Source organism: Chiloscyllium plagiosum, unplaced genomic scaffold (genome assembly GCF_037043375.1).
Source record: "Chiloscyllium plagiosum isolate Xiang-an unplaced genomic scaffold, Cpla_swu_hap1 HiC_scaffold_18, whole genome shotgun sequence".
Taxonomy (NCBI): domain Eukaryota; kingdom Metazoa; phylum Chordata; class Chondrichthyes; order Orectolobiformes; family Hemiscylliidae; genus Chiloscyllium; species Chiloscyllium plagiosum.
The window spans coordinates 44,387,701-44,415,099 of NW_028270156.1; the positions used below are offsets into that span (position 1 = coordinate 44,387,701).

Here is a 27,399-nt window from a genome sequence, read left to right on the forward strand (position 1 = left end):
CTCACTGAGCTGAAAGGTTCATTTCCAGACGTTTCGTTACCTTACTAGGTAATATCTCCAGTGGACCTCATGCGAAGCAATGCTGAAAATTCCTGCTTTCTATTTATATGTTTGGGTTTCTTCGGGTTGATATCAACAAACACATCGAGTTAGACCCCATCTACTACCTCCTGAGAAAATGAACAGGAAGTGACCACCACAGGAAATAACATCACCAACCCAAAGAAACCCAAACATATAAATACAAAGCAGGAATTTTCAGCATTGCTTTGCATGAGGTCCACTGAAGATGTTACCTAGTAAGGTAACAAAATGTCTGGAAATGAACCTTTCTGCTCAGCGAGCAAACCTGCATCCAAAAACCTCAACCTGAGCTACAAATCTTCTCAAAACTCACTAAGGTATAATTTAATGCTGAGAAGTATGAAGTAATAATTCTGATAAGAAAACAAGTAAGGTCAATGTCAAATAAAGGGCATCACTTTGAAAGGTGTGGTAGAGCAGAGATCTGGAACTTTCTGTGCACAAATCATTGAAAGTAGGAAGGTCAACTGAGAGATTGGAGTTTATTTAAGAGAAGATGGAGGGGACATTCTATAGAAGTGTAGAAAATTATCAGGAAATGTTGTACAATCAGTTTTGCTCACATAGGAAATGTTCCTACTGGTGGAATGCTGGAGATCCAGGAGATACAGATTTAAAAAGAACATCAAAAGAATGAAAAGTGATACAAGGGAAAGGTTTTTTTTTAAACACATTACAATATGAAATCTTATGGGAAATTTGTTTTCAAAAGTAAAATTGGATAAAAAAGGGAATAAAATTATGTACTGGGGGAGAGAATGGGAGTGGGATTCATAGCTATGTAGAAAGTATACAGACTCCACAGCCCAAATAGCCCTTTATGTGCAGTATCTATTTTATGAATCTGTGGTAAAGTATACCTGAAAGGTTGCTGATCGAATCTGTAGTCCTTCTTGCATATTTTGTTGAAGCTGATTTTGTATGCTTATCTTTTTCTCCTTTGTCATTGATGCAATGGGAAAACTCCGAACTACTGTTTGCTCACCCACTGTACAAAACAAAAACAACTTTTATAGAACATAGAAAAGTACAGCACAGAACAGCCCTTTGGCCCATGATGTTGTACTGAGATTTAATCCTAATGTAAAATATAGTAACAACCTACGCACCCCTCAACTCACTGCTATCCATGTGCATGTCCAGCAGTCGCTTAAATGTCCCCAATGACTCTACTTCCACCACCACCGCTGGTAACGCATTCCATGCATTCACAACTCTGTGTAAAAAACCTACCTCTGAAGTCTCCTTTATAGCTTCCTACGAATATCTTCAAACAATGACTTCTCGTACCAGTCAATCCTGCCCTGGGGAAAAGTCTCTGGCTATTGACTCTGTCTATTCCTCTCATTATTTTGTACATCTCTATCAGGTCTCCTCTCTTCCTCCTTTCCAGAGAGAAAAGTCCAAGCTTATTCAACCTTTCTTCATAAAGCAAGCCCTCGAGTCCAGGCAGCATCCTGGTAAACCTTCTTTGCACCCTCTCCAAAGCCTCTGTATCTTTCCTATAGTAGGGCGACCATAAGTGGACACAATATTCCAAGTGTGATCTCACCAGGGACTTGTAGAGCTGCAGCAAAACCTCTCAGCTCTTAAACTCTATCCCCCTGTTGATGAAAGCCAAAACACCACATGCTTTCTTAACAACCCCATCCACTTGGGTGCCAACTTTGAGGGATCTATGTACTTGCACACCCAGACCCCTCTGTTCCTCCACACTGCCAAGAATCATGTCTTTAATCCTATATTCAGCATTCGAGTTCGACCTTCCAAAATGCATCACTTCGCATTTATCCAGGTTGAACTCCATCTGCCATTTCTCAGCCTAGCTCTGCATTCTGTCTATGTTGCGCTGCAGCCTGCAGTAGCCCTCTACACTATCGACGACACCTCCAACCTTTGTGTCATCTGCAAATTTACTAACCCACCCTTCAACCTCCTCATCCAACTCATTTATAAAAACTACAAAGAGCAGAGGCCCAAGTACAGAGCCCTGCGGGACCCCACTCAACACTGTCCTCCAGGCAGAATACTTTCCATCTACAACCTTCTGTCAGCCAGCCAGCCAATTCTGAATCCAGATAGCTAAATCTCCTTGTATTCCATACTTCCTGACTTTATGAATGAGCCTACCATGGGGAACCCTATCAAATGCCTTGCTGAAATCCGTATACACCACATCCACTGCTCGACCGTGGTCGACCTGTCTTGACACCTCCTCAAAGAACTCAATAAGATTTGTGAGGCATGACCTGCCCCTCACAAAGCCATGCTGACTGCCTTTAATCACACTATGCTTTGCCAAATAGTTATAAATCCTATCCCTCAGAATTCTTTCCAAAGCCTTGCTGACCACAGATGTAAGACTGACTGGTCTGTAATTGCCAACGATTTCCCTATTACCCTTCTTGAAAAGAGGAACAACATTCGCCTCCTTCCAATCCTCTGGTACGACTCCCATGGAGAGTGAGGAGGCAAATATCCTCGCCAGCAGCCTAGCAACCTCCTTTCTTGCGTCCGGAGCAGCCTAGGATAAATCTGGTCTGGTCCTGGGGACTTATCAATCTTCATGTTTTCCAAAATTTCTAGCATATCAACTTCATCAATCTTGATCTGGTCAAGACTGTATCCCAGCTCCTCTAAGTTTTCATTTATAACAAATTCCCTTTCCTTGGTGAAAACCAAAGCAAAAAACTCATTTGGGGCTTCCCCCATCTGCTCAGACTCCACGCACAAGTTCCCTCCGCTATCCCTGATCAGCCCTACCTTCTCCCTGATCATTCTCTTATTCCTCACGTATGAGTAAACACCTTTAGGTTCTCCCTAATCCTTCTTGCCAAGCCTTTTTCGTACCCCCTCCTGGCTCTCCTCAGTCCATTTCTGAGCTCCTTTCTAGCAAGCTTGTAATCCTCTAAAGCTGTGCTAGATCCTTGCTTCCTCCACCTTACATAAGCTGCCTTCTTCCTTTTGACGAGAAGTTCCTCTGTTCTCATCATCCAAGGTTCCTTAATTTACCTCTTCTTACCTGCCTCAGAGGGACAAATTTGTGCATCACTCGCAACAACTGCTCCTTAAATAGTCTCCACATGTCTGCTGTGCCCTTTCTGTGGAACAATTGCTCCCAGTCTATGCTTCCCAACTCCTGTCTGATAGCATCATAATTTCCTTTTCCCCAGTTGAATATCTTCCCTCGGTAATTGCTCCTTTCACTTTCCAAGGCTATGCTAAATGTGAGGCAGCTGTGATCACTGTCACCAAAGTGCTCTCCCACCGCGAGATCTGACACCTTTTATGAACACATTGGAAGCTATGAATTTAGATTAGCTTCCCTACAGTGTGGAAATAGGCCTTTTGGCCCAACCAGTCCACACCGATCCTCCGAAGAGTAACCCACACAAACCCATTTCCCTCCGACTAATGCACCTAACACTATGGGCAATTTAGCATAGCCAATTCACCTGACCGGTACATCTTTGGACTATGGGAGGAAACCCACGCAGACACGGGGAGAATGTGCAAACTCCATACAGGCAGTCACCTGAGGCTGGAATCGAACCTGGGACACTGGTGCTGTGAGGCAGCAGTGCTAACCACTGAGCCACTGTGCCACCCCAAATATGTTCACTAATTTAGATTTGTCCATTCTATTTATAGTATTGCTAAATAAACAACAATAAATAAACACAAAAATGAATGTATATATAAAATCATGTATCAAGATGCCATCACACTCATCGGAATCAGAAGATTGAGAATGCAGGGATCACAAAATTGTTATGACACAACAGGCTGCCATTTGGCCCATCCTTCACAGAATTATAGAATCCCTACAGTATGGAAGTAGGCCATTAAGCCTATTAAGTCCACTTCAACTCTCTAAAGAGCATCCCACCCAGACCCACTCCACCCTATCCCTGTAAACCTGCCTTTCCCATGGCAATCCATCTAACCTGCATATCTTTGTACTGTGGGAGGAAACCAGAACACTCAGTGGAACCCCACACAGACACAGGGAGAATGTGGAAACTCCATAAAGTCACCCGAGGCTGGAATTCAATCCAGCTCCTGGTGCTGAGAGTGCTAACCATTGAGCCACTGTGCCACCCTCTTGACAGTACTGGCTCTCTGAATGAGCATATGACTTTGCACCCTCCCCCGGCATTTTTGCCGCAACCATGGCACGTTGTTTCTATTCAAATAATCATCTAATGTATGCTTCAAGTTAACCTGCCTCCAGGCAGCGCATTCCAGATCCTAACTATTCACTATGTGAGAAAAATTTTTCTCACCTTACATTAAAGCTCCACTCCAAGATATGAACATAAAAATCATTGCTTACACTTGAGTACAATTTAGACGGAGTGCTGCAGTTTTGAAGGTGCTGCCTTTGAGACATTAAACTATGTCCTCCTACCCTCAGATGGATGTAAAAAATGTCACCATTCTGAAGCAGGAGACTTAAACACAGTCTCAACCAACATGACAAAATCAGATTATGCAGTCATATATAATGTGGCTGTTTGTGGTGGGAGCCAGCTGTATTGAAATGCACTAATATGTTTCCTATATTGCGACTGTGACTACATTTCAAAAGTATTTCTTTAGTGTAAAAAAAATGCTTTGGCATCATTTTCTTGTGTTGATCTCCTTATAAACAATTACCTTTCACACAAGACTGGTAAATGACATAGATTTTCATGTAAACTGAACCCAAGATATGTTTGCTTAGAAGAATTATTATAGAAGTTCACCAATGGTAGTTACAGAGAAATATAGCTGCACACACTCATTTTGCATTCCACAAATTGGATTCCTCATGGCTATAGGTCACAACTTTGCTGGCTCATTAACACATAAACACTGAAAGCAATATCACAATGGGAAATCTAATTGTGAAAAGCTCTTTATAAATGTATTTTTTTCTCCTTCCAATCATTCTATTACATGTTTCTGAAATGACTTTTTTCAAGAATTTGCAAAATATGCTGTACAATTCTGGCTCAATATGCAATGTACATTCAAGCAGGTATCACTGAGCAGGCAATTAATGACAAGGCAGTGTTTTTTAAAGATGTCTGCTACTCACAGCTTTAAACTTACAAAATAGTATATCCCAAATAATAATGGTCATTGCTTTCATTTCTATGTTGGATATCAAGTTAAACTTCCATAGACTGCTATATATTAACTTGAATGTAGAGGAATAATGAGAATACTGTGATGTTAGGAAACAGCCCATTTTTATTCTCTGAAACAGAAATACCTCCATGTACCACATCTTGGTGCTGCAGGTGTAATTTTTATTTACGTTTATCAAATTTCCTCTCTACCATCTGAGTCCAGAACAATATGCAATCCCTCACCAATAAACCCTTCACCAGGTCGATTGTATAGATAAAAGACGTCAGCCAAGGAAAAGAGTCTGTCAAAACAGTTCTTTCTGATAGTAGAATTGTCTGTCAGAGACTATACAGCAGGAAACAGACCCTTCAGTCCAGCTTGTCCACGCCAACCAAGTTTCCCAAACTAAGCTCATCCCATTTGCCTGCATATTGCCCATATCCCTCTAAATATTCCTTTTCATGTAGCTGTCCAAATGTCTTTTCAATATTGTAACTGTACCTGCATCTACCACTTCCTCTGGCAGTTCATTCCAGATACAAACTACCCTCTGTGTGGGAAAAATTGCCTCTCCAAGTGTGTTATATAGACGCTTTCACAATTAGTTATGTTGTAGTGTAGAAGTAATCTTGATAAGATGACTGTCTAGTGATTTTCAAAGTGTAAAATGGAATATTTCTCTACTACTTAAAAGATCAAAATAGAATAATCAAGTTTATGAGTGATGTGACACTAGAAGACAATTCAGCACTTGTGACATAAGTCAACATGAACCTGATAACCCTGAAGAATTAAGGTGCTGTGTATCTTGATTTATTGTTCAATTGTTAAATTATAATTGCAAGAACATTCAAGTCCCAAGAAATTGGTGAAAATCTGCCAAATGCTTTACTCATTGGCTAGAAACAGTTTTGCATCATAAATGCAAAATTTTATAATTAAGTGCATATGTTAAATTCTTAACGTTATAACTGTAAAGAATGATTTTTAAAAAAGTTACCCAAGGGATCATGTGGTGTACCCTTGAAAATAATTCTGTATGTGGTTAGAAATAAGGCCCCCTCTGCAGGCAGAATGTGTGGTCCACCAAGTGTTCCTCCAGACGCCTCCTCTCGACCATCTGAGTCCAGAACAACACGCAATTCCTCAGCAACAAACTCTTCACCAGGTAGCAAAGCTGGCCGGAGAATTTTGGGCTATAGAAGTTTTAGAAAAATAAACTATAATGAATATATAAAAAACATACTTTTAGAGACCTTCTATTGACTAATGTAAGGATGACAAAACATATTTGATTCTTATCATTTCTGTATTTTTTTGGTTTAGAGAATACATTTGGTTACAATTAAGGAAGAGTTTTCCTAACCAAAGGAAATTAAATTCATACTCAAGGCATCAAGTTGATGATAAACATCAACATACAACATTCATCAGGAAAATTTGACAGCATTATGAAACAACAAGAGATATGTTTATTTTAGTACAAAAGGATATGATCACCCTTTCACACAGCAAGTTAGATACAAAGTGCAGTAGTACCTAGTCAGCAGTCCTTGGCAGCAGGTCTTCAGCTCCAGTTGATTTGCCAATTCTGTCACACTGCACTGTACACAGGATGTGAGAATTTCTACACACTCTGGTCAAGTTACCCAGCTGTGACTGCTTTATGGTCCACGTAGTGCTGGTGAACAATTCCTGGTATTTCAGGCTTTCTTTTTAGGTAAATCACCAACTGAAAATCTTAACCTTTAAGTTCTCACAATGACTTATTTTTATTTAGTACACTGCACAATTACATGCAGCATAAACTGGTTGAGCCAAGCTAATCAATTCACCACTATTTTGTTACTTTAAACAACTTAATCTTCAAGATTTTGCTTTTAAAATTAAAACTCAAGTTTATCTATTATTAATGAATCTTTATTCTTGTTTATCGATGGAGCACTATTCTCCATTACTGTTTCCGTTTTAGCACTTGGTTTTTCACTTCTTTACTTTACTTTATTTTCTCATTACGGATTTATTACTTTTAAATATCAACCTCATATTTGTCTCTGATGGATCATTTTCCACCTTCGCTATATCCTTTCTTCTTTCACCAGGTTTTTTACAAAACCATTTACAAGTTTGTATTTCCAGTCTTTTCCTGCATGTAGGTATAAGGTATAGACAACATCTGTGACCTTGAAGTCTGTTCAACATGAGATCTTTATTTTTAAAAAATCCTCCTTTTAGGAGCGTGAGAATGTGTCCAATTACACCATTTACTTTCTATTCAGAACTGACATCTTGGAAATTTTCACTTTCCAGGGATTTTTGAAAAATTTAACAGCATAACTTTCAGCAGACATTGTTTCTCGAAATGTTAAGTTGATGACATCAACAGTTCCATAGCAAGGTTGAAAAATCATTGCATCATCATTGTCTAACTATACAGATTTGTGAGTGAAATGTAATTAGGTTTAATTTTGGATAAGCATTTATTAGTGCTACGATCAAATCTCAAATATGAAGTCTCTTCTATAATAGTTAATTTTTTTTCAGTTCAATTCTTCTGTTATATTGTAGAAATTGGTAGAATTTGCAAGGTTCAGTTGTGCAGGCTATTTATACAGTAGAGATTAATTTTAGTAAATATTATATATATAATAGATCTAACACATACACATGAATTTGGTACTTGGTTGAAATGGATTTGCCCAGTTAAGGTCCCCCTTCTCTTCAACATATATATTATAATTTGCTAAGTAAGCTTTGGAATTTTCCAAGACACTTTGGAAAGTTATGCACACATCTATTGAACTCCTTCGGAATGAGCCAACACCTGTGACTTATATGGTAGTTTGCAGGGTTCTTGTAGTTGAAGAAAGTTTCAGTGAAGCTTTTGGATTGGCAGTTGCCATGAACTTCTAATGCACAAATTTCTCCACATTTAGGATATCCATTTGTAACAGTAATAGTTGTACACTTCCAGTACATGCTCCATAAAGTTCACATGTATCATTTCTGATGATTTCCCCACTTTATTAATGTTAGACGAGAAATAATAGATTTTTGTTAAATGATCCACAGTATTACCTAAAGTGACTTGTAAATGTGCTTCATGGTGTCTTTGAAATCAGGGCCAATTGAAATTTCTTGGGTTCCATTCAATAGTTTTTATGTTAACTTTAATAGAAGTTGTGTTGAATGAAGACTCAGTAACTCTCATCAGGTCCAAACAATATAGTTTGTATATAAAGACATATGGGAGCTCCATTTCACTATTTGAGACACATTATCACTCGTTAAGGTTTCAGACATAATTGTTTTTGCATTTTCATGCAAACAAGCTTTTTTTGACAATTTAACTATTGCTGTCTCAAAAGTTTGCAGATTAAAACTTGTTTAATTCTATTTAAAATAGATTTGCAAAGAGCACATCCACTACAATGGTTCTTCTGCACAATAACCAGATTTTAGAAAACTTCCACCACATTGGTTTAGTTGCTTTCAAACTGACCGTATAAGTCTTAGAAATTTTCCAATTGTTTCTGAATTGTTGCTGAATTCTTGGTGAATTAACAAATTCAAACCATGAATTTCAACATCACAATGTCTCGTAATTCTCCAAAATTGCATTTGGATCTACAGTGAACTCCAGCTACATTTTTGGAGAAAAACAGTCAGACTCCTAAAAGTGAAAAAGTATATCCACTTAATGACATGATATTTGGAACATGGACTATTATCTGGGCCACAGTAAGTAGTATCAATTTTCTTTGCCTGTAATATGATTACAATGAAGCTTTTCTCCCCCATTAATATTCCATGGGCTAGTTGCCCCTCTGGCTAAATGCTAGAAGGTAATCTGCTGTTTTCATTGAAATGCTTTAGGGTCAGCATGCCATTGAACAGGAACATGCAGGTTTGCTTAAAAAGTTCACCTTTACTGCTTTATTTTAATTTCTCTTGTTCTTGTACAGTACATTATTCAGACACATCTTTCTGAAATTATTTGTTTCTTTGTAGTCTGCAGCTTTATCTCCTCAGCCATTTTCTACCAGTCTTTGATATTCATTTTGAACATTGTTAGTCATTCCTTTACTTGATTATCTTCCAGCAACATTGAGTCAGAAGTCCTTATTTGTTTAGACGTTATATACAGGTTAACTTCCTGAGGGAGCAGCTTTTAAATTGTTCTTCTTTCTACTCAGTTGCTATAAATAATTTCACCTTCCAATGGATCTAGCAGCGTTAACTTTGCATTTTACAGGATCAGCGGCTGCTTCATCACGTTTCAGTTTTGATTTCAGATGGTAGTCAATATTTTTTCTTGTTTTATGCCAGCCCTCTGTCAGGTATTAGAACTTTTATTTACACTGGCTCTGAAAGTAATTCATAAATTACCCCAGTTGAATTTTAATACTTGTAAGTTTCAGAAAACTTTTGTTTCTTATGCAGGATTTAGAATTAAGGCGAACAGAGTAAGTTGCTCGTTGACTGGAAGGTCTGTCAAGTGTAATCAAAGGAATTGACTAATTTTTCAATCTTGTCAGTTTTTGGCATGTAACTTTAACATCAAGTCTCAGATTATTCATAATGTATGTATTTAACAATGATAAATAATTGTTCTTCCTTGGTCATGGCTAGTCAACGTACCTTGTAGCACAAAAAATACAACCTTCACTATCTTTAGGCAGCAACTTGTATGACAACTGATAACACTTCATTGTAAGATGCTGCATCACCTCTCCTTTAAAACAGTCTTCAATATGGCAGTCTAATTTCCCTTCAAAGTAGATTTAGAGTGGAATAATGATGCCAAGATGCAAGACTATTGGTTAACTTCTTTCTCCCCTTTTGAACTGGCCTACATTGTTAAATTTAAAACAGTCAGTGGGGAGGCCAATTCGCCAGATCAGTCTCCATGCTGCCTATTTACTTGCATGTTAAAACACTTTACAAATAAAATAAAAATTAACTCTTGTTTTTGGGTCTTGGATATGAGTTGAGCTTGTCTTTTGTCTTTCTTCATGTTCACTTAAACTTTAATTTCAGTTGACATTCTTTTGTATTATGGAGTCCATGGCTTTTCTGCCACTCTCTCAGTAAAGTGTTTTTTTCAATCATTGGTTACAGTTTAGCTTTGTAGTTTTCTCCAGGTTAGGCACAGGCTCATAATATTCCACACCAATCTGTGTTTGTTACATGAGTGGGATTTGCCCATTATTCAATTTAAAAGATTTCGAATTTTTTGATTTTATGTGCATTGCCATAATAAAGTGCAGTTATTTATAAGAAGGTATTTATACAGTGGTTCTACATTTTGTCTTGAATATAGTTTCAATGGCAAAACACCCATTGTAAAAACATTTCTGGAAGACAATTTTAGAATATAGAACAGTATAGCACAAACAGTCTCTTGAGCCTCCCACATCTGTGCAACCACGATGCCATTCTGAACTAATCTAATCTGTCTACATATGGTTCATATCCCTCTATTCCCTGTCTGTTCATGCGTCTGTCTGAATGCCTCTTAAACGTTTCTTTTGCATTGTATTTGTTTCTACCACCTTCCTGGCAGTGTGTTCCAGGATCTACTACCCACTGGGTTAGAAAAAAACTTGCCTCTCATATCTCTTTCAAACTTTCTCCCTCTCACCTTAAACCTATGCCCCTGCTATTTGATATTTTCACCCTGGGAAAAAGACACTGACTATCCATGCTATCATACCTCTCATAATTCTATATACTATATACGATATTCTATATCAAATCGCTCCTTATCCTTCGAGGCATTCGTGAAAACAGTCCAGTTTATCCAACCTTTTCTCATAGCTTAAGCATTCCAAACCAGACAACATCCTGGTAAACCCCTGTTGGAACAATGAACGCCATATGCTGCCTGTCCACCTTATCCATGTGTTGCTATTTTCAGGGAACCATGAACTCGCACCCCAAAATCCCGCTATTTTCCTGTTCCATTTGGACTTCCCAAAATGGATCATCTCACACTTGTCCTGATGAAACTCCATCTGATATTTCTCCATTCATTTTTCTAACTGATCTACATCTTACTGTATCCTTTGACAACCTTCCTCATTATCCACAACTTCACCAATTTTCATGTCATCTCCAAATGTAGTAATTAGAAGACCTACATTTTCATTCAAACCATTTACATATATTACAAACAACAGAGGTCTCCGCACTGAACCTTACAGAACACCACTGCTCAGACATCAAGTCAGAAAAACATCCCTCCACACCAACCTCTGTCTCCTATGACGATGCCAATTTTGTATCTAATTTATCAACTCACCGTGGATCTCATGTGACTTAAATTTTCTGATCCAGCATAGCATGAGGTGCTTTCGTAAAGTCCATGTAGACAACATCCACTGTCCTATCTTTATTAATCATTTTCGTCATTTTCTTTCAAAAAAAGAACTCCATCAAATTTGAAACAAGACATTCGCCCGCACAAAGCCATGCTGACTACCCTAATAATTCAATTTTATTCTAAATATGAGTAAATCCTGTCCCTAAAAATCTTCGCCAATAATTTTCCTACCACTGATGTAAGGCTTACCGGCCAACAATTTCCTGAATTATCCCCTGTTGCCCTTGTTAAACAACGGAGCAACATTGGCTATTCTCCAGTCTTCTGGCACCTCGCCTGTGGCGAAAGAGGATACAAAGATCTCTGTCAAGGCCCCAACAATCTCCTCCCTTACTTCCCCCAATGTCCTGGTTTTGTTTGAATGAGAGACAGAGGAGCTCTAAAGAGGTGCAATGTGTTGATGAAAGTCATGCTATTGTTTTATAATTAAATTAAACCAACCTGAGTTTTTAAGAGATATAATCTCATCAACTTTTCCCAGATGTCCATCCAAATAACAATGCAAACAATTACATGGCAACATTATTAGCATTTTTCCATTTGACATTGCAGTTCATTCAGCCAATATTATTGGAACAACTTTTAAAATTTGGTACCCAGTTTTTTGAGATATTGTATCTTTGATATCTGAGCAAAGAGGGAATAAATCTTTAACAGGCCAATAACAATGCAACAAAGCAGTACTTGGTCACTTTGCTCATATAATGTTTACCAATTATTGGTCTATGACAACATAAAATGATAACCTGCTCCTTGAGTGTTTTGTTTAAAATTGAAAAATATAATTTTAAACAGTATTTATGTGGCAGAATTACATTTTAAATTGTAATTAATAAAACAGTTTTAAGACTGAAACAATTTATAAGGTAAGAAAGTTTGACTATAACATGCTGAATTTAATATGACCTACAGCAGCAAATCAAAACTTTCACTGGTCTGGCACCCTAATATTTGGATCATGACTAGCAGAAGATATTCTTTTGCAGTCCATCAGACCAATTGGTGCTGCAATGATTAATGAAAAGTGGAGATTACTCTCAAGGCCCTATTTACTTGCACCAATCTGAAAGGAAAGAAGAAAGCAAATAATAAGGAAGTTAAAGCACAAGGACTAAATAAAACTACGCTTTAAAAAAAAAGGAGCAAGAGAAATAATAAGAACAAAATTAAGATGTCACAAGGACAGAAGGCATAGGAAACATAAGTCAATGATTTTGACAGCTAAAGAAAGGAAAATTTCCCTGAACAGGATTTACAGGTATTTGAAAAGACAAGGAATGATTAGGGATAGTCAGCATGGCTTTGTGCATGGGAAATCTTGTCTCACAAACTTGATTGGAGTTTTTTGATGAAGTAACAAAGGATTGATGAGGGCAGAGTGGTGGACGTGATCGTTACGGATTTCAGAAAGGTGTTCGACAAGGTTAGATCTCATGGAATACAGGGAGAACTAGCCCTTTGGATACAAAATTGGCTCAAAGGTAGAACAGTGGTAGTGGAGGGTTGCTTTTCAGACTGGAGGCCTGTAACCAGTGGTGTGCCACAAGATCGGTGCTGGCTCCACTACTTTTTATCAGTTATATAAATGATTTGGATGTGAGCGTAACAGGTATAGTTAGTAAGTTTGCAGATGACACCAAAATTAGATGAGTAGTGGACAGCGAAGGAGGCTACCTCAGAGTACAACAGGATCTTGATCAGATGGATCTTGATCTGGCTGAGAAGCGCCAGATGGAGTTTAATTTAGATAAATGTGAGGTGCTGATTTTGGAAAAGCAAATCAGAGCAGGACTTGTACATTTAATGGTAAGGTCCTGGGGGGAGTGGGGCGTTGCTGAACAAAGTGACTTTGAAGTGCAGGTTCATAGTTCTGAGAAAGTAGAGTCACAGGTAGATAGGATAGCGAAGAAAGTGTATGCTTCCCTTTATTGGTTAGAGTATTGAGTACAAGAGTTGGGTGGCCATACTGCGGCTGTACAGGACATTAGGTAGGCCACATTTGGAATATTGCATGCAGTTCTGGTCTCCTTCCTAGCAGAAGGATGTTGTGAAACTGGAAAGGGTTCGGAAAAGATTTACAAGGATGTTGCCAGGGTTGAAGGGTTTGAGCTATAGGGAGAAGCTGAATAGGCTTGGCACCTGAGGCTGATGGGTGACCTTATAATGGTTTATAAAATCATGAGGGACATGGATAGGATAAATAGACTAGGTCTTTTCCCTGGGATGGGGCAGTCCAGAACTAAAAGGTATAGGTTCAGGGTGAGAGGGGAAAGATACAAAAGGGACTGAAGGGGTAGCTTTTCTCACACAGAGGGTGGTGCGTGTTTGGAATGAGCTGCCAGAAGTGGCGGAGGCTGGTACAATTACAGTATTTAAAAGGCACCTGGATAGGTATATGAATAGGAAGGGTTTAGAAGGATATGGGCCAAGTACTGGCAAATGGGACGAGATTAGGTTGGGATATCTGGTTGGCATGGATAGGTTGGACCAAAGGGTCTATTTCCTTGCTGTACATCTCTATGACTCTAGTTGTCATAAATTGTCGTCAGATTAACTGATCACAGTGCAAACTACACTGGATCCAGAGTCATTTTAGTAAACTTGTTCCATATATGCAGTGTAAGGATAATAGTTTGCTATCTGAAAAGAGTATTTATATTTACCTTCTGTATTGGTGGAAGCCTCCTGCTTTCCCGGTGCACAGCCTCAAGAGTCTCAATATGCATAGCCACAATCCCTTAAATAAATAATAAAAACTCCCTTAGTAGTATTATCATAGTCTGACATTAAAACCTGATCACTACAAACCCGCGTATTCAACTCTGGCTTCTTTTAGAGAGGGAGGGGGAATCTTCCCATTACCTGCCTGCTGCTTCCTGAACTAGTGTAAAATAATAGCAATGCAATAAATGATAGGAGAACAGAAAAAAATCAACTCGCTACTTTCTTAATTTTAAGATTCTAATTGGTACTCTGAGTTGTCACATTTCCTCTTCAGCAATCACCTGACTTTTTACATTTTACTTAGTGCCATTCTAAGGTTGTCGAACAAGATACTGCATTACTGCTGTGTTTAAGTGATCCTGTTAGTTTTTGCCTCCCTACTAATGTTTGGAGGATATATTGTAGTGATCCACAAATTAGGATTTATATACAGGTCGTTCTGCGATAATGCGCATTTTGTCAACGGAAATTGTCCATAACATGATTGACGAATTGTGAATACAGTCTGGAGAATGCAAACTTTCTACTCAATGATTTTCTATTGCAATCTTCACAACACAATTTTAAATAGCGGGTCTCCATAGCACAATTTTCTAAAGCGCGAGGTTGCAGAGGAATACACCATCACATTATACCATAATGCCCTACACATTTTATTTTACATTCAGACACGAGATATGGACATCACTTAACATCCATCCCTGTATGCTGAGACAGCAGTAAAGAGTCAGCTATACTCCTGTGGGTATGAGGTCACATGTAGGTCAAGACTGGGCAAGAGCGACAGATTTTCTTCCTGAAAGAATGTTAGTGAAACAAGAACAATCGGCAATGGCTTCACAATCACTATTTGGCACTTAATTCTAGATTTAAAAAAATTGAATTCAAACTCCATCTGCCATAGCAGGATTCAAAACCAGGTCCCCAAGACATGACCTGGGAGTCTGGAATAATTGTTAGTGATAATACCACACTGCCATCACCTCCTGCCAAGTCAAAGAAGCACATAACCAAATCAAAAGCAGCACCAGAAAAAAAGACAAGCCACATGAAAAACAGCAAGGTGTGAGTTATACTGTCAAAGAGTCAGTTAGCATGGAAATAGACCCTTCAACAACTCGTACACGCTGACAGTTTTCCCAAACTAAACTTGTCCCACTTGCCTGCATTTGGCCCATGTCCCTCCAAACCTTTCCTTTTCATGTATACTATTCAAATGTATTTTAAATGTTGTAACTGTACCTGCATCTACCACTTCCACATACGAACCACTCTGTGGAAAAAAAAAAGTTGCCCCTCGTGTCCTTTTTAAATCTTTCTCCTCTCACCTTAAAAATGTGTCCCCTACTTTTGAACCCCCTCAGACTAGGGGAAAATGTTATTCAACTTATCTATGCCCCTCATGATTTTATGAACCTCAACCTCCTGCACTCCAGTGAAAAAGGTCCCAGCCTATCCAGTCTATCTTTATAATTCAAACCCTCCATTTTGTTAAAACTTTTCTGAACCCTCTCCAATTTAATAATATCCTTCGTACAGCAGAGCAATCAGAACTGTATACTGTACTCCAAACGAGGCCTCACCAATATCCTATAAAACCTCAGCATAACATCCTAACGTCTATACTCAGAGGTCTGAACAATGAAGGAGAAAGTGAGAACTGCAGATGCTGGAGATCAGAGTCAAAAAGTGTGGTGCTGGAAAAAGCGCACAGTCCGTAGGCAGTCAGTCCATGTGACACTTTATCAATTCCTCCTTTGGAACAGAACCAGTCTGACCAAGTTTGGGATACAAACAGACTCTAACCTCACACCTTTAATGCAGTACCTGAGCTGAGATGTCACTTTTTAAAAATTAAAACCTTAAGTTATTTTGAGAATGTGACCTGAAAGAAGTTCTGGAATTTACATATTAAAGAATTGACCTGCAACCTCATAAATGATTAAAGACTTAACAGCAATCTCGGTTTGCTAATACATCACATCAGTTGTATGACACTTTGATCTTTTAGTATAAATTCTGTGCCCTGTGGTCCTGTCCTACTAGCTACCTGACGAAGAAGCAGCACTCCAAGAGCTTGTACTTCCAAATAAACCTGTTGGACTGTAAGCTGGTGTTGTGTGATTTTTAAATTTGTTCACCCCAGTCCAACACCGGCACCTCCACATCATATCCTCCACATCAGTCCTTGCCTCTCCAAATGAATTTAAATCCTTTCTTCATCAACCTACCTTCTACTGCTGGCAGATTCACAGGTCTATTGATTCCAGGCTTCTCCTGACAGCCTTCCTTAAATAAAAGCACAGCATTAACCACCCATCAGTCCTCCGGCAGCTCACCCATGGCTGTGTATGTTACAAATATCAAAGTAAGAACTGGATTAAGTCATTTGGCCCTTGTTTCTCCACCACCATTCAATAGGAGTTTGGTTAATCTTCCACTTCAACCTGCCATCCAATACTATCCCCAAGTTCTTTAACAACCAACTTTGCCAACCTCTATCTTGCATGCACCCAAAAACTAAGTGTTGCAACTTCCTGGGCTAAGGAATTATAAAAATTCACAAACTTCAATGAAGAAATTTTTCATTTCAGCTCTAAATAGCTAAACACTATTATGAGACGGCGATCCCTTGCTCTAGGCTCTCCATCCACATCAACATTTTCAGAGCATCCCATTATGTCAGTACCAGAAATGTTAATGTTGATCGCTCTCTGCACTATCTCAGCAGCATAATACTATATCCTGCATTCTGTTCTGTTACCTTGATGCACCTGTAAAGAACCACCTGCCTGCAAATCACACAAGCCAAGACTTTTCACTGTACCTCAGTACATGTGACAGAAATAAATCAAGAATGGTGTAATGAAGTAAAATTTGCAAATGCTAGAAATATGAAACAAACATGGAGAATCTCGGCAGGTCAGGTAGATTCAGCAGAGAGAGAATGATTTCAAGTCTAATAATTCTGTTCTCCAGAAGTGCAGTTCTTCCAGCATTCTCTGTGTTTGTTGCCTTAAGAATGTTGGACATTTCAATTTGATTAATTCTCAATCTTTCATGGTAGAAAGCTATGGCAGGCCTAGATCACTTAATCTTTCCAGTTACAACAATCTACTCATCCCTGGAAGAAGTTTTGCACTTCCTTTAGGGCAGTGATTTCCAAATGATTTCTCTTTGAGGTTTGAACACTGTGACTCCTCAGTGACAACTGAGAGGTGGATGGGTCTTGTTACAGTGAAAGATACTTAACCCAGTCAGAGCTCCTCAGCCACCTTGCAACTCACAAACCCAAAGTTCCAGCTCATGATCGCAGTTGGGTTCCTCACTCGCACTTTGAGAAGACCAGCTTGCAGGTAGGTATGTCCTTTCTTCGGTCAGGGACCAAAACAGCTCTCATACTCCAGCTGTGGTCACATTAATTCACTGTGCATGACTTCTTTACCCCATACTCTAAACCCTTTGTCACAAAGGCATGTATAAAATCATAGGTTCTTAACAAATAGGAGGAATGACTGCCTTGTCCCATCAAACCTGCTCTGCATTCAATAATTTCCAGGCTGATTTCATATTTGCCCTTACCTCCAAATTCCCTCCGTTGCCCCACAAGGCTGAGTTCCTTGTCAATCAAAAATTTGTCTAGCACAGCATCAAATATTTGATGTCACATCTCACTGTTTTGCATGAAGACAATCGGAGGGGAAATTCCTCCTGTACAGATGCACACCTTACAATATCATCACGGTCACCAGATGTGTCCTGCCAGCAGGACAAGCCCACCAGTGGCAGCGGCACAGTGGTATAAATAAACAGTCAGGAGGGAGCTGCCCTGGGAGTCCATAATGTTGACAGTGGACACCATTAAGTCTCATGACAAAGAACTCCCTGACTATTACATAAACTCCTTCCTAAGCTGAAGGAACGGTGCTCCTCCATGTTCAAGAACACTTGGAAGTAAAAGGGACAGTGGCAAGATGCAGAATACACTGTGGGCAGGGAATTTCAATTTCCACTATCAACAGTGGTTTGTGCAGCACTACCAATCGAAGTGGTCAAAAGATCATGGTTGTTAGACTACGATAAAGTTGTGAAGAAACCAACATGAAGAAAAAAATATACTTGACCTCATTCTCATTGATCTGCCTGCCACAAATGCATCTGTTCATGTCAGTATCAATAAAAGTAACCACCATAGAGTCCTCACGGAGACAAAGTCCTACCTTAAAATTAGTGACCCCTTACATCACGTTGTGTGGCACTATCACAGTGCTAAATGGGGAGGATGTCAAACAGATCCAACACCTCAAGGCTAGGCATCCATGAGCGGGCCATTAATAGCAGAAGAATCCATAAGCAATGAGAATCCATTGTCTCATGGCCTAGCATATCATCTATTCTACAATTAAACCAAGGAAAGTATCAACCCCTGTACCACATCCACAAATATCCACTCCCTCCACCACCAACACTCAGTTACTGAAGCAATCGATGTCCAAATCGTGTACCACCTACAAGGTGCACTGCAAAATTCAACAAATATCTTTAGACGGCAACTTCCAAGTCCATGGCCACTACCATTTAGAAGAACAAGGGCAAGGAAACATCACCACCTCTAAGTTATTTACCAACCTGACTTGGAAATACATTGCCATTCCTCCACTGTCAAAATTCTGAAATTCCTTCTCTAGTTGCATCTTGGTCTACCTGTACCTCAGACATTAGTTAAAGAAGGGCACCTTCTGAAGGGCAACTAGGGACAGGCCATAAAAGCTGGGCCAACCAGCTGGTCCACCAATAATTTTTTTAAAAAATTCTGCAATCTCTATCTATTTAAATGATATTATAATTTTCTAGCCTTCCTACGAACAGCCTCACATTTTCCCATATTATACTTAATTTACCAATGTTTTTGTCTACTGACTTGTCTATATACAAAATCTTTGCAGTTTCTTTGCTTCCTTCTCATAACATTTCTACCTGTTAATCATCAACAAATATGTTGGCAATACAATTGATCCTTTCATGAAAATAGATTGGAAATAGTTGATGGCCCAGTGCTGATCCCCGTAGCACTCGCATGGTTACAGTTGTTGAATCTGAAACAACACTTTACCTAAGAAACATAAGCAGGAGTTAGTCATTCAGCAACTCAAGATTGCCTTGCCATTCTATAAGTTTATGTTTCATGTGCCCCAGGCTTCAACTCCTCTTTAATGACTGTATCTTACAGCTCTCAATTCCTTGATATTTCAGAAATAGTTCTACTCCAGAGACATACGAAGGCTAGATCACTGAAAGTATTTAAAAAGTAGGTAGAGAATTCCAGACATTTACTATGTCTGGGAGAGTGAATTCTTCTGTTCTTAGTTTTAAATAAGTGCCCCCTTAGTCTGTAACTATGTCCGCTAGTTCAAGAGTACCTCAGTAATGATAACATCCACTCTAATGAGCCCCTCTTTGAATAATCCTAACAAATATCTCCATGCCTTCTACAGAGGCTTAATTTAAAGGGACTTAATTTAACTAAGTTTCTCAGTGTCTAATCTAAAAATTAGAATATTTAGAATAAATCATTTTATATCAAGCTAGAAAACATTTTACCAACAATGGCAATTAGAAATCTCTCTATGCACCTTTGACAATCAGATGGAAAAGGATAATGATTTTTCCTCCTCCTGATTCATGGCTTTCTGCAGATAGAAGATACTTAATAATCTAACCTGGTATCATGCAATGAAGATTCTTGATATGATCCTGTGTGACCCCACTTTCAGTACAGACTTTGTCAATAAATCTAGTAATGAAACGAATTACTGAGTTGGCAACATCATTGTTTTCTGCATCCTCAAATCCACTTTCGGTGTCATAACTCTCAGCAACACTGCCAGCAATGCTAAAAAAAAACAAAATAAGCTTCATTAACAATATGGAGAACATAGAAATATTACAAAATATAGCCTTTATTAAAAATGCATAACAAAGAAATGTATTTTCTCTCTGCATGTAATCTGGAGTCCGACACTTGTAATTCAGAGTCCAGGTGGAGTGAGCATAACTGATTTTTGCAGAAGTGGTATTAATCGCCCTATCAATATATAAATTCAGCCAGTATTCAAAAATAATGCAAATGTACACAGTAACTTACAGTAATCAGTTTTTCAAGAGCTGGCACAATGTAGCCAATGCTAAGAAAATCAACTGTTTTTGAGTATATCAGCATTTTTTCCATTGTACAGACCATTTCTCAGACTTCCAATCAAAACATTTCCTACTGAACTTAGTGACGCTAAATAAAGATCTATAAGTCACTAACAATGCATTACAAATTGGCAAATGTAAAGTCAGTTATCCTTTTTGTTATAAATATTTTACTTAGGAATGACTTGTTAATTATTGATTTGAACATATATTTTCTCAGAAGCAAAATTCAGCTGGTTCCCAGGCTTTAATTTTTATGTAACAATTTTCTACATGTAATTCTCCATTTACCAATAGTCCTACCTGGTTATGTCAAACCTAGACAAGCCAACATCCTGTAGACCTCAATCACAAAATTAAGTTCTGCTCCATTCTTCTATTTGTTTATTTTATTTTACATGCTATCTCATCAGGGCAAACATAAACATAGATTGGTATTCGACTGGTCATTGTTCTGCTCCAATGTCACCAATTTAAAAAAAAACATACATTGTGACACTATCTGCTTTCCAACTTTTCTCAAATGTGCTTTTAAGCAATCAAGCTGGGTTTTTGCAGAGTTGGGTGGTCTAAACCTGGAGGCCTTTTGAAATGGTCAGACTCAGACGTGGAGTGCAGTCCACACTGTCACCAGATTTTGGCATTTAGAATATTGGTAATGTCAACAACAGTGTTTAAAGGTGTCCACATAAACAGGTCAGACCTGTACTCAACAACCGTTGACATAACAAATATTACTACATCATAATTTACATAAAGGTAAGACCATATGATTTATTTGAACAATGCAAGTGTGAATGCTACAGTGGTATGTCGATTTAATATTTATTGATTATTGATGGTCAAGCTATTAAATTGTCTTATACTTGTTTATCATTGGATATATAAAGCTCTTTTTGAATGCTGCAAAGTTGAATAGTAATGAAACAAACTAAAATATAACAGTTTAAAATGGTCTAGAATACCAGGTTGAAAAACACTGGCATGACCAACCTTCAACCTGTAAGAGCTGTGACAATGCTGCTCCTTTAACAAGGTTATGTTGTCCTTGGATTTTTTTCCCCCAGAGAGGTCGTAAAAGACACAGACTGCAAAAGGTCTAACTTGAAGAGTTTTAGGGCCAGTTTGATTATAGTTGACAGATACTGCCTCAGGCAAAAGGTTTTTAAGTTTTAAAAAGCACTTGTACAACGAAAGGGGAGTGGCCAGTTCTCCCAGCTCAGCTTTTCTCTGATTCGGTTAGCAAGCAGAAAACACTGCTGGACCCAAAGAAGCAGGTCCATGCTGACTTCTCTCTGACTTCTGTCCTGTAAGACCCTGTGTTTGATATTACCTTTAGTGCCATGGGGTGTTCATAGAGATTATTGCAAATATTTGCAACAGCATCATTAAACCGGGATGATCTGTTGGGTTTTCAGATCGGTTAAGTTATTCTTTATTCTGTTCTCTTTTGTTGGTGTTTCATTCGGTAATCTTGTAAATAAATTGTTTTGTTTAAAACTAAGTGGGTTGACCAACTGCATCACTCCTGGAATATCTGTGTTACACCTGCTTAAAACAACTAACAAAATGAGGGTCTGAGTCACTTTCTTGAAATGTTTTTCGGGAGTCTGGCCTAGTCCATAACAGAGCTCATCAGGTTCAGACAGATTGTGCATAGAATTCCAACTTAATTTTGGTCATCGTTTGTATGTGAACAAAAACAATTTGGACAAACTAACAGAAGCAAATGTTGTAAACAATTGCATTTCTTCCTCTTCCAGCCAAGTGTAACATGGAGCACAAGATGACTCAATGAGTTTCAACTTCACTTTTCAACCACAGAAAACAGAGCTGAATATAACTCACAACAAGACACATTTTAAATAGTTCTGGATAGTTATTATCTCTGTCACTCTAATGGCTGAACTTTTGCTAAAATGTCATCTTAATGAAGAGAAAAGTGTTAAGACGGCAATCAGAAACATTTGAGCTGATTAATACCCACAAAAATGAGCTTAAAATGTAAAGTTGCACTATTATTTGATAAAACTAGTATACCATGAAACCTAATTTGATCCTTGATTTGGATCAGTACTACTGATTTCCACGAGTTTTAGAATTTCAACTTCACATAAATATGCATAATATTTAATTTTTGTGGTAGAAGAGAAACCAAGTAAAGCTTTTAAATTAAACCACCTTAAAGTTCAACTCAGAGTAAGCATTCAAACATTTGGAACTGAATAATGGGTTAATATCAAGTTTAGCAGTAGGGATTAAACGTTATGGAACAGAACTAGGAGGGATTGTCATTGTGAACCATCATTACCAATTTAAATCTGACTACATCTTCAGGATTTAGTGCATGTGTACAGGAATTGTTAAGTTACAATATTATTCATAGCACCACCACAGGCCATGCTGTACAGACACAACACCGCCCCCTCACCCCCAAGATTACTCTAGAGTGTTAACTTTGATTTTTGTGCTCAAGTCCTGGGTGGGTCTTGAATTCACAAATGTTCTGACTTAGAGGTGAGAGCAGCACTGGCCAAGTCATGTTATTAAATGTCACCATTTGTTTCGTTAATGCACTAACCTCTTTTTTTTTTAAGTTCGTTCACGCTATTTCAGGTTCTAGAATAAAATTTCATTCTACTATGTCAAATATTTATTGTGTTCACTTTAAAATATTTTAAAAACTAATTAAATTATTCACCCTTATTATTTCCCATTTGACTATCTGAGAGAATTCTTTAACAGAATTGGTTGTTTAGCTTGCATGATATTCCTGTAACCCAATACTGGGAATCCTTATTATTATACATTGAGATAATTGAAGTTGTTGTCAATGATAAAGCATCAGTGGCATGTTTTGTTTATTCTTTTTCCAATTACCATAAAATCCAATTCTTTTCAAGTAACTCCAAATTAAGTAGATATCTTAAGGTTAAATATAAGCCTACTGACTATGTAATTTTCAAAATATGCGCAATGTTTGAAATGAAACTCAAAAATTCTTTGTATTGTAAATTCATGAGAGGGTTTGAAAGGTCGAGATTTAAAGACTTAATGTGTATGTTGTGTTAGTGTGAATGCTTACACTTTCTATGAATTTTCAGCTGACCATTAGCATACCAAAATCTATAACTGAAGTTTCACTGTGATATTTAAAGAGGTTAACTTTGGGCTACTGAAGACAAAGCAATTAGTCCAATATTTTTATTTAACTGCGAGGAAATACTCTTCACTGTTTTTAAAATGCTGTGTGTGCCTTTTGTTCATTATGTCCTAGATTCATGTGAGTCACTTCCTCTTATTATTGTATGAGTGTAAGGAATATTGGCAATTTTCAAGTCTTTGGAATAATGTTATTACATGCACAAATTGCATTGAATGCTTCAACATTATTCAGTACTTTATTTTACATAAAACCATATGTAGACAATTGAGTGTACAAAATAAAGCACAAAATACAAATACCTGAATGATTTCTGACAAACCTGTTGGTGACAAAACTATTGCTCCCACTTTCCCAGTCTCCTGTTGTAGCATTTCGCAGCAGTTTATTTTTGCTTGTATCCAAAGGAACCAGCAGATAGACCATGAGTTGGGCATAATGAATAGCTTGGCTAAACACAGTGTTTTCCTCTCCTTTCTCCAGCTCCTGCTGTTTCTCTTTGTGGAGTGTTTGCCATAAGCGCAGCTGCTCTGCTGCAATGTCCATAGCTGTTTTCTCATGCTCTGTCGGTCCTGGTTCTTTAAGCTAAAACAATCAGAACAGAGGTCAGCAGCTAGACTTGGAATGCTTCTTCCTTCCAGTTTTTTTCCCTCAGTCATGCCCTTTGCATTAGTCCATCCCAAAGACAAAGCATTATATGGTATGTTACAAGACATTAAAATATTCCAGGGGGTGCAATGGAGCGGATTTTGGGTATAACGGTGAGAAGGACCCAATCTCACTTCTTCTTAGCCTTCCCTGTGTGTTCTCTGTAGATATGCATAAGAAAAACATTTCAACATCTTCACTTCCTGTGCAAGAAAGAATATCTTGTTAAGGTGGTTGTCTGGAAATCCCCCATACTTCTCCGGTTGGCGTAAGATTGTTATGGAGCATATCCCCTTGGATTTTCTTACAAGTATGGTACACCACAAAACTGAGAATGTTCATAAGACATGGCGGCCCTTTTTGGACTACCTGCACACAGATTTGTCTGCCATACCAGTAAGGGCTTTTATATAACCATAATGATTGTGGTTTACGAGTCCAATATCCAGAGAGGGAGAACTGAAAACGTATGAATAGGTGAAGATTAATGCTCTCGATATTCGAGAGCTAGTGCTTTGTTATGCTGAGGTGTATTATTATTAGATAATAGTTTGTTGTTAGTTATTATTTATTTAGTTAAGTAATTAGTCGGGGATTAATTTTTTATTTTTTAATACATATTTACACAGTTGTTCATGATGGCAGTTTGGGTTTTAACATTTTTGGTGTTTTTCTTTGTATTGCTTTGTATTTGTTGTAATATTAAAAAATATATTTTGCAATAGAAATTAGTTTAAAAAATTCCAGGGTGAACATGCTATACTTATCCACGAGTGATTTGTCAACATACTTTGAACCACAAGATGAGTAACTGCCTATGAATACATCTGAGATATAATTTGGAATATAGACATTATTCATTCTGCAATAATAAAAGAAATTCCATGATCCGAAGCACCCAAACTAGTATAATATGATTCATATTGAGGCATTTTTGCATTATTTAACTCAATTAAATTATCTATTATACTGCATATCATTATAAAGTAGAATAACTGTATATACTATAGTACTTTAACATACATCATTTAAATGTCACTTAATTTTTAAGGGATTTACCAAACATATATTTCAAGAAGTCGAAAAGTGTAGCAGTGGAAAAGCACAACATGCCAGGCAGCATCCAAGGAGCAGGGGAATCGACGTTTCGGGCATAAGCCCTTCATCGGTAATGGATGGGTGGGTGGGGGGGGGGGGGGGGGGGGGGGGGGGTGTAGTGGAAAGGGCTGACAGATAAACAGAATGGGGGTTGGGGCTGAGAGGGATGAGGTAGCTAAGAAGGCTATAGCTAGATGCAGGTGGAGAGTAATGGTGATGGGTTGGATTGAAGAGTGGAACAGATAGGTGGGAAGGAAGATAGACAGGTGGGACAGTTCAAGAGGGTGGTGCTGAGTTGGAGGGTTGGATGTGGGATGAGGAGGGGAGATGAGGAAACTGGTGAAATCGACGTTGATGTCGTCTGGTTGGAGGGTTCCAAGGTGGAAGATGAGGTGTTCTTCCTCCACGTATCAGGTGGCTAGGATTTGGTAGTGGAGGAGGCCCACGATTTGCCTGTCCTTGGTGGAGTAGGAAGGGGAGGTGAAGTGGTCAGCCACACAGCGGTGAGATTGTTTGGTGCGTGTGTCCCAGAGATATTTCAAGAATTAAAATTTCTAGGGAGGCATTAATGATTTTCATTTATGCAAATAAATAGTTTGATGTCAACTGGAATAGTATACTGCATCTTCTGTTATCCAAGGCCAAAACAATGCCTGACAGGTTATGTAAGGCTACAGATTTTGTAAGGCAACAGTTTTTAAACTAATAAACGTTCATTAACCAGGTATGTTAACTACTTCTCTCTCCAAAGAGGTTGCTTGACATCTGAGCATTTCTTCCTGCATTTTCAATAGTGTTGGTCTTACATCATCACACTGACTGCAAGAAGGAGGCAGATAACCACACCTTCTCAAAGGCAATTACAATTGTGTAATAAAAGTGATAGGTTGTTTGCATTCAGTTTGTGTTAACATCCTAAGATATTGGTTGTAGGGAATTCTATGATGCTCATGTCATTGAATACCAATGATTTGGTACAGGTAGATTACCCAACTGGTTCTCCAGCCTCTGGATTCAATATCGACCATGTTACTGTAGCAATTGGAACCTGAAATAGATGGATCTCACTGACTATAAGATCCTTGATTGGGGTTGTTAACTTGGCTCAATCAGGGAGCCCTGACTGACAGATATGAACAGAAGATTCAGAAGGTTTCCTTAGTCTAGAGACTGGCTTTGAGCTGGCTGGACAGAGTCCACGTATCATGGACATGTAAATAAAGAGTGATTTGGTGATGGGATACTAGCCTCTGTGCAGTTACTTTAGTGGCGATAAAAGAAGAAAAATGTGCCGGAAGAAAATTCACTTGTAACAGTCATCTTTGAGTTGGGGCAAGCATTTCTGGTATCACGCCTTTATTTGGGAAGCTTGACTTGTTCGATCCTGGTGAAAACTGGGTCCAGTAAATGGAAAGAATCTAATATGTTTTCCAGGCAAATGACATTGGGGTGGATGAAAAGCAATGAGTGATCATTCTGACTATTTATGAAGCCGCAACATTTTCAGTTACCAGGAGCCTAACTTTCCCTGAGGCACCAGATACTAAAACCTTTCAAGAGTTGATAGATTTAGTTAAGGGATGTTATGACCCCAAACGTTCTCGAATTCTGAGATACTATCAGTTTTATTTGGCTGTTCGAGAACCTGAGGAATCTGTAATCGAGATTTTTGACAAGGTTAAGATGACTGGCAGAGGCATGTAGTTTTGGGTTAACCTTGAATGAAATGCTGAGAGACCATTCGGTATGTGGGATTAATGACATAACCACACAAAAACTCCTCTTAGCTGAAGCTCAAAAGAACTTTAAACAGGCACTGCACTGTCTTCGTCATTAGAAAAATGGAGCAAGGAAGTTACAGGGCATCCCCTATTCAGCTGAGATTGGGGAGCACCACTTGAGTACAGGCATTGCAGAGCCTCACATATCCTGAGCAGAGACACCCTGGATCAGCCCACGGCAAAACCCCAAAACAAAGCTG

General features: G+C 38.4%; 1 protein-coding gene across 2 annotated transcripts in view; it reads right to left on the reverse strand.

The window, feature by feature from the left end:
- sbf2 (SET binding factor 2) overlaps positions 1-27,399 on the reverse strand; it is a 588,991-nt gene that overhangs the window by 100,509 nt on the left and 461,083 nt on the right. For both annotated transcript variants that reach the window (XM_087996565.1, XM_043705904.2), the window contains 5 exons: positions 23,995-24,257; positions 20,032-20,204; positions 14,251-14,324; positions 6,203-6,398; positions 945-1,072 (listed from right to left, as the gene is read on the reverse strand). In XM_087996565.1, the coding sequence (XP_087852691.1) occupies positions 945-1,072; positions 6,203-6,398; positions 14,251-14,324; positions 20,032-20,204; positions 23,995-24,257 (834 nt within the window). The remainder of the gene's footprint in view (positions 1-944; positions 1,073-6,202; positions 6,399-14,250; positions 14,325-20,031; positions 20,205-23,994; positions 24,258-27,399) is intronic.